General features: G+C 39.6%; 1 protein-coding gene across 1 annotated transcript; it reads left to right on the top strand.

The window, feature by feature from the left end:
• The first annotated feature begins 665 nt into the window (after positions 1-665).
• On the top strand, positions 666-8,472 carry LOC124211333 (Coiled-coil domain containing protein 151). Its single transcript, XM_046610298.1, has 11 exons — positions 666-759; positions 3,192-3,313; positions 3,607-3,930; positions 4,020-4,121; positions 5,059-5,244; positions 5,314-5,449; positions 5,975-6,080; positions 6,260-6,616; positions 6,691-6,835; positions 7,702-7,857; positions 8,254-8,472. The coding sequence occupies exons 1-11, from the start codon at positions 666-668 to the stop codon at positions 8,470-8,472; spliced, it is 1,947 nt and encodes a 648-aa protein (XP_046466254.1).
• The last annotated feature ends 309 nt before the right edge of the window (positions 8,473-8,781 follow it).

Below are 8,781 nucleotides of genomic sequence, written 5' to 3' on the forward strand. Positions count from 1 at the left end.
TTGCTCGAATTCAATACAGATCCATTTTCAAATCTTATTGTGATGAAAAATTTCAAAAAGGAATATCAACGACTCGCTCGATTAAAGAAGATTAATTTAGTTAGGTAAATAAATGCACTGAGAGAATTTTTTAGTTCCGGTTACCGCTGAGTCGTTAACTATTTTCATTTTTTACCACAATCGAAAAATATAGTTCTAGGTACAAAATGAAAATTAGTTTTGTAGCTGTTACCAGAAAGTCTAGTATCCGTTACTACTCTTTCTTATTACGATCACTGTTGCTATATTTTCTTGTAACTGTTGCAAAAATTTATTGCTTGTGCAACAATAAATTGACGTTAAAGCCTTATTTAACTAAAAAAGTAGAGTAAACCTCAGAAACTGATTTTGCGTTGCAATTACCAAAAAAGGATCGACGCTAGCGCAAAATGTTTACGCGTACCTCGTTTTTCGTAATTCCAACAATATTCAAACAGTTTTTTTTTTTAACGATACCTCTTTTACTGAATTTTTCTAGTTACTCTAACAAATGAAATGTTTCTCAGTGTGTATCGAATACTTGAACCCCTCGTCTCCTAGACAACGGGAAAAGCTCTGTTAACTCGATAATCCACGATTTGAACTCCGAGGTGAAATAAGGCGAGTGTACAGGTGAAATCCCGAGGATGGCGGACCCGCTAGTGCAAACAGCAAAGGAAAGCAAGCTGACTGCTCTCAACAAGAAGATAATCGAAATCAAGAAAAAGATACAGTTGTCAGGTAAAAATTAAACCTTAAGCCGTCGTTTAGACTGAGCAAAAAATTGTTCCGATCCAGTTTTCCAATATGAAACTTCATTAAACTTTCGTCTTAAAAGAATCTGGTCTCGTAGGAGAAGAGAAAAAAATTAACAAGGAATGTCTTTGGTTACGATGCAACTTCGTAGCGAGATCTAATCAGCTTCGCAGAATCGTATACATATAGGGCTTGCGATCCGACTGTCGCATTTATTTTCTTTCTCTCTCTCTCTCTCTCTCTCTCTCTCTGTCTCAACAGTCGGACGAATTAGCGTCGAATAGAAGACATACAGATGCGTGTAACATACAAACATAACTCGAGTTAATGAGAGTAATTAGAGCAGCGGACGAAACGCGCACAACGCTTCGCACTCTCGTGTTTATTACGGGATCGAGGTATAATCGCCCACCACTGTTCTTTTTTCAAAGAGTGCTGGTCTATCCGTCCTTTTGTAATACATAATAATAATGACCAAAAATAATCGATTATTTTTTCCCCATTGATCGAGTATAATCGATAATTTTTCAAACTCGATTAATAGACCGAATCCATTATTCTTCCTCACAATCGGCTTTCGTTTTTTGTTCTCATGAACGACGCAATAGAATATCAATTTATGTGATTAGAGAATCGATTATTATGATTATCTTACTTACTAAGTACACTTTGATGTAATAAGTAAAATATAAATGAATATTTTCGTCTCATGCTGAAAAATATTTTGAATATAAACTATAAATTGTCAAAAAACTTTTACGCTCTTAAGACTACATACTGAAATTTAAGAAATTTTTCTTTCAAAAACTACGAAATAACCGATTAATCGATCAATTATTATCCATTCGATCGAATCGTGTTAGATTATTTTTTGATCCGATTATTTTTAACTTAGTGGCCATCTCTAATCTGTATTACCGACAGGTTCAGAAAGTTGAGTATTTTCGACCAGGTATATTTTCATCTCCAGAATAATCGACTCTCTGCATAAACTTTGGTAAATCGTTTATTTTATATTCACATTTGTGTGGTCCACGAAAAATAGTATAATAAATTATAAATTTTCAGCTGTTATATTCACTTGATTTGAGATAGTATAACGCTATACTCATGGATTCTAAATCATCTAAATCTCATTGACCTTTGAATTTTCTCTTCAACTTCCAAGGTAAACTGATTCGCATAATGCGATTCTCGATCATCGCTGCCGCCTGCGCGACGGTCGCAAAATCAATCGAGAGCAATTAATTATAAATTCAGAAGCAATGGAGCGCAAACATTCTATTCATAAGTTGTCACCCAGCCCTGCAGCCTGCAGCACTTCGTCGACAGATCCTATCGGCCATCTCAGCAAGATCATATTTATGCGCCTTGATACCATAAGTCGAGAGTCTCAGGTCAAAGGGTCGCCCTTCTGTATACCAGCAAACTCCGGCTGTTCTTCAGCCTTAGGCTTCTCCCACACCGAAACGCAGCCCTCACTGAGAAAAATTTTTAGTACCGGTTACCGCTCAGTCCTTACCTATTTTCATTTTCTTACCAAAATCGAAACATATAGTTCCAGGTACAAAATGAAAATTAGTTTTGTAACTATTACCAGAAAGTCTAGTATCCGTTACTATTCTTTCTCATTCAAAAAAGTAGAGTAAACCGAACAAACTGATTTTGCGTTGCAATTACCAAAAAAGGATCGACGATAGCACGCAAAATGTTTACGTGTACCTTGTTTTTCGTAATTCCAACGATATTCAAACAGTTCCTTTTAACGATACCTGTTTTACTGAATTTTTCGAGTTGCTATAACAAATTAAATTTTTCTCGGTGCTAATTCGTTTCTCAAATTCGTACCGTTCTTGGTTTTAATCATCGAAACAGTTTTATCTCCGCATCGCGTATCCAACTCTGATTCAAATCCAAACTTCTTATAATCCAGAATCAAATTATAAACTTTGAAATGTATTGAATGAGCTCGTTTTTCATTTGTCAGTATAATTTGTGGTATAAGTATTATTACCGCATCAGAACGGAACAAATTTTGGACTGATCCGATTACTTGACTTCCGAGAACAGGCAATATCATTGCACGGTGAACACTCCTTGAGTATCTAGGGAACCAGGAGGTTCAAACGACATAACCGAGGATACGGCACGAGCGGTTTTCATCGAAGAACAATTGTCGACGGTGCATAGAAGTCCCGGAGGACACGTTTCCCGTCGTCCCGGACGCGTGACAGGTCGTGGCTACTTGCCCGACGTCCAGATCTCGGTTTGTGCTTGTTTCACGTTCCTATCGATGCTTCCTTCCTGCGTCAGTTACGTAGACACGAGTATACGAGCATAAATCAGTCCGCGACATCGGTTTCTGGTCTGCATCAAAGAGCTCGGATCAGGGTGAATTCTTGATCATGCTATTTCAGAGGGACAGCGGAAGGCTTGCTTCGAGGAGTGCGATGCGCAGAAGAAGGAGAACGCCGAGAAGGTCGCCAGGCTCAAGAAGGAAGTCAAAGAGCTTCAAGTCACCTTTGCCAAAGCTAAGAATGTTAGTCCGTCTCTCATACGTACGTATAGGTATGCATAACTAGGCATACACGCGGCGAGAGTCGGGTGATTTGTTTACAACTACAGATTGCGTTGTAAACACATTTTTCCACGCTACGAAAAACTGCCACGAACTTGAGAATCGAGATTGCGGACGGTTGGAGGAAATATTTGAACTTGTATTTTGCCAGTAGTGGAAAAAATATTTCAACACCGTAAAAAAGTCAATGGATTCGTTGGCAAACAGGAAAACTGGTTTTTTGACACGTTTCACGAACAAGGTAACATTTCAAGACTATAGCATGGAATCTTGGTGTAAAAGAAATGAGTAAAGATGCCGAACAATTTATGAATTTGTTTAATATGCGCTTGACTCTCGCCAACGTGCGAGTCGTAAAGAGGGTGTCGAATCCTTTCAGGCACCATGACAATGACATTCTCAATCTCCTCTTTATGACTAAGGAACAAGAGGCTGCTGATACGGAGGCTCTGAGAGGACAGGATCAGTCATTGAGCAGCGTGAAGAGAAAGAACCTGGCTGAGGCGATAGCTGGTCTGGACGAAGACATCATCCGTCTACGCAAAAAGCTCGACTTGATCCGGTACGAAAGCGACAAGGTACTGCAGAACGTGTGCAGAACGAAATCTTGTAACAGTATGATGAATTCTCGAGGCTGACGATTACACACGATCTTTCACCTTCGCAGCAACAAAAAAAGCTAACCGGACTTCTGCAGGAGTATGAGGAGCTCATGAGCGGTACTGTTCAAAAGTTCACGGAGCAAAAAGTGGAAAACCCCGTGAAAAAGGTTTTCACCATGAAATTATTCTGTGTATATGGGTAGTTGGCGTTAAATTGGAACTATCGGCCATCACGTCATGGTCAGAAACACGTTGAAGGCTTTATGGTAGTTCTTGAATACTTGTTGACACGCAGTGATCTTGAACAGGTATTCAAACAGTCACCAGCGAGCCGAGAGTTTTGTTTTCTGATGCATTAATTGGCACCACATATGCATCAATCTTTTGGTGGTCTTCCTTGGTAAGGGCTGGGTATTATTAGAAATACACATGTCTCCCTGTAACTTGTCTTTCCGAAAATATGAGAGCGTTTTGAATTATATTCTACGAATAAACGGCATGGAACTACAGTGCTTGCGATACATCTTTTCAATAAGTACGACTATCTGAATCTAGTAATGATCTTCGAAACTGCAGTTTTCTATAATTGAAGAATCCTTCTTTAAATGAGATACTTGTCTACCATCGTCTGTACTAGTTACACGATTATTTTCAGATGGTGGAATGTTGACGGGATATCATCAACGATAGAACGTAACATAAATGACTATATTATTAATAACATAAGCAACTGGATATTCTTATGCAGAATAATACCTATTTACAAAATGAACTGACAAGCAACAAGGCGTACCTGAGTTATTAGAAAAAATACGAATACAATTTTATACTTTATGTAACTCGTTTCAAAAACCTGTTTTACATCTTTCATTTTAAATATAATGGATGTAAATGTTTCCATTTTCTATTCGAAACGCATTTATAAAAGTACGTTACCCAGCCCTGCCTCTGACGACGGATATTTCATCGTTCGCGTATTTTCATATAGTATACAAGATAATCGTGATTATTCGCTTTGAGTAATTACAGCGCGAAGAAGGGCGCTGGAATCAGTGATGCAGTGAAATGGTTATGGTACCTAACCGTTTAAATTCCTTTTACCAGAAAATCATACGACTAGAGAATCAGCTGCAACGGATCCACGTGATGCAAATGGAGGCTGACACGGTGCGAAAGAAATACAGAGGCGTCCGATCCAGTCTGAAGGCGGACGCGGCGTTGTACGCATCCTCCTTACAGATAGTCGAGGAGCAAATTCAAGAGCAGAAATCAGAAATACGTCGACTACAGGTAAAATTAAACTTCGGTAATGGCGTTCGAGCCACAGATTGCTCACGTCCTCCAATCTCTGATCCACAGGACGTGAAGGAGGAGGCGATTCACCTACGCGACATTACCAAGGGAACACTGATGAAGCAAGAGGTCGAAGCGATGAACACTTCGAAACAGCGTGATGGCGTTATATTAGACTACAGGTTTGACACTGACAAGGAAGGTATACCAGGTCGATCTATCCGATTTGATTTCTTTTGTAATATGTTATAGTAGACTAAAGACTAAGCAGCACGTATTTTTTTTTTATCTGCCATTAAACACTTTAAGGGGGTGAAAACACCCTCCAAAGTAAGGCATGTCAAGATACGATCTGGCAGTTTTTTTTTTGTTTTTTGTTTTTACTTTACTTGAGAAAATTGCACTTTTCATTTCTCGTTGTGAGAAAACTTTTCCAGTTGGATTGGTTACAAAATATTATATCTTGTGAATGAAACCATCAAATTTTCCCTTGACATGCCTTACTTTGGAGGGTGGTTTAATCCCGTTAAGGTGTTTAATGGTAGATAAAAAGAAATTCGTGTCGCTTAGTCTTTAGTTTACTATAACGTATTACAAAAGAAATCAAATCGGAGAGACTGGCCTGGGATACCTTCCTGTGAGAATTAAGGAAACCTTTGCGATCGACTTTGATAAAACCAATTCGCCATTTTGAGGCTTAAAATTTACAAATCTAATTCAAAATCAGCGACAATAAAAACTCCTAGGGTCATATCAGGTGAAAATAACTTCGGACGATTATCATATGGGCGCAGATCGAAAAGGAAGAGCGAAAAAGTTAGACAATATCAAAGGTTTAATGTTTAAAGGTATAAAAACACGTGTAGAATAATTTCACCCACTCTGCAAATCTGCAAATTGCTGTGAATATCGGTTCTCTTTAGTTCGAACCTGCGCAAGTTCTTGCTAGAGAATACCTCAAAATGACGGGATTGCCGGGAAACGTTGAAGTTGAAACTTAGTTACCACACAGGCAAAGGGTTGAGGACCGAAGGCTGGAGCTGGAGCGACTGGAGAGAATGATATTCCCGACGGGACGACCGGTTGTGCGGGAGGATTCCAGCCTTCAGGACGATCAGTTAGGAAAAATGCCGGGCAAGGAGAGCACGCAGTATTTAGAAGAGTCCTTCGACAGGCTCAAAGACGCCACGGGTGTGTCGAGAACCGAGGATGTCCTGAACAGGTTTCTCAGTCAGAAGGCGACGAAAGATAAGCTACAGAAAATGCGGGTGGCGGCTGAGAACGAGAAGATCACCCTGGAGCGAAAGAGGCAGCAACTCATGGCCGAAATCGAGAAGCAGAAGTTTTCGGAAACGAAAGATTCCGAACAGTAAGTAGGATGAAGCAGCAAACAAAGTTCCCACTGAGAAACACAATTGCAACCTATCATTTTGCGTTCGTCAGAAATGCTGAAGAGTTGGAACACTTCAACCGCCAAATCGCCGAGCAGGTTCAGCGTCAGGAGAAGGCGCTGACTGAGAATAAACGAGTCCAAGAACTCTTGATGGAAGTGAACAGTACACTTTGGTTGCTCTGTGACAAGCTGAGGGTAACGTCGATGCTTTTTTGATACGTAAATCAGAGTTTAGATCATATGCAATGCGTCATCTGGTGGAAAAAAGTTAAACTAATGCAATCAGGCTTACAGCTGACCGTTGATCGTGTTTCTTCGCGTGTGGATGGTAGAACAGGTATACAATTGATTGCGTTTTATTAATTTATGTAACATGAGTTATTTGAAATCCCAAGAATCACGATTTCCGTCCATTAAAATTACAAAATTAGGTTATGCGGTGATTAAATGACGCCAATAATCAGGGCTCTGACGTTATGAATACATTTTCCAATAAGTGACGCTTTTAGGGGCTCGTCTTGAACTTGTTGCGTATGACTTGGTGTTGAGTATCCTGTCCAAAGTTGTTGATGAAAACATATACCTGCAATCGCATAGACCGAGGAGGATACCCACACCAAATTTATTCTAAATACGTTAGCGAGTTCGCGTTTCGAAGTGGTAGCTGGAAAACCAATAGAACCGATACATCCAGTCGGCGGCTATCGTTTACTTTGTAATGTTTGTTTTCGATCTGGATGCAGAGGTGCTAATGCAGCCTGCACCCAAGAAGGTGAGAATTACAAGGATAGAAGTGAAGGAGAGGTAAAATGCGCTTGGAGAACAAGCTTTGCGCATAAGATGGCGGAGTGGAAAGGCCTCGATGGATCATTTTTTTTTTTTAATCTTTCCCTCGAGCGCTCCGCCTACCTTCTATGAATTCTCGAATCCGTTGGTCGATTCAAAGACAACGTGAAAACGAGTCGTGAGAGCGGTGAAATGCATTCTTCCCAAAAGAAAAAAAAATCGAAATGGCGATCGACGCATGCTAACTGATAATTTTTTATTTACACGCATTACAGGACGTCAGCCTTACACCGATACCGGAAAAAGTCGGAAGTATCGACGATGTTTTTGAACTTCTGGACGTCCTTCAGGAAAAGGTCGAGGCCACAATCGAGCTCGCCGGAATTTTGGAAAAGAACGTTGAGGTCTTCGAAGATTTAGCGGGCGAGCAGGTGAGTTGTACAAATTTGATCGGTCTGGTGTGACCATTTCAAATATACCTACTTCAATTAGAATCATATTTCGTTTGTATCGGTGTTAAATGTTAACGAGGTCTTCAAGGCACTGCTGTATCGCTTTCTTCGGTAAGGTTCGTTAAACTGACCATGAAACTTCGGGGGGGGTTCAAAACTCCGAGGAGCCTTTTTCTTTCTCTTTATTCCTTTGAAATCGTTTTGAGAAATCATCTGAAATATCTACAGAAACCATTGGAATAAAATAAAATTTCTGCAATGGAATCCTGTGAAATACTTCGAATCCATTTGAAATCCTTCGAAATCACTTGAAATGCGGATTATCATGGCCTTGAATATTTAGGTACATAACACTTTACTGTTCAATCCTGGCAGATTGAAACGGTATCGACGAGTGCGTCGGAGGATGGAAAGATGAAAGATATCGACGATCGTCCGTTCTTCCCGACATTTCCGTCAGCCTCAACGCCAGCAGCTCCAGCGCCGCCGTCGGAGGACGAGGAAGAAGTTCCAACTCGCAGTGTCCTTAAACGCCAGGCCCAGTTGCTCGTCGATACGAAGAGTCGAAGAAAGGGATTCAATTTCAGGAGATAGAAACGTTATTGGTAAGTTTTTTCCTGATTTACTGAATAATGAAAATGCCACACATCTTTTATAAAAAGAAAAAAAACCCGAAGCTTCGCAATGCGTCAAGTTTTCGTAACGATAATAATTTTAAAAAAAACAGAGACAGAAATAAAAAGGAATTAAGTAAGTATAATGTATTTAATTTACATATTGCTTACAACAAAGATAAATACATACTACAATATGAAAGTTTGAACATTGTAAATTTTATTTAAAGAAAGAAAAGAAAAACAAAAAGATGATGAACAGAAGAAACGCATTTTTTGTCTATATATA

The sequence above is a fragment of the Neodiprion pinetum genome, chromosome 2, assembly GCF_021155775.2.
Source record: "Neodiprion pinetum isolate iyNeoPine1 chromosome 2, iyNeoPine1.2, whole genome shotgun sequence".
NCBI lineage: Eukaryota > Metazoa > Arthropoda > Insecta > Hymenoptera > Diprionidae > Neodiprion > Neodiprion pinetum.

Excerpts from the sequence above, each read along its gene's own strand:
- LOC124211333 (XM_046610298.1), top strand. The coding sequence starts at position 666 with ATGGCGGACCCGCTAGTGCAAACAGCAAAGGAAAGCAAGCTGACTGCT. Across the intron at positions 3,931-4,019 it reads TCCGGTACGAAAGCGACAAG|CAACAAAAAAAGCTAACCGG; the intron begins GTACTGCAGAAC and ends TCACCTTCGCAG. Across the intron at positions 5,245-5,313 it reads CAGAAATACGTCGACTACAG|GACGTGAAGGAGGAGGCGAT; the intron begins GTAAAATTAAAC and ends TCTGATCCACAG.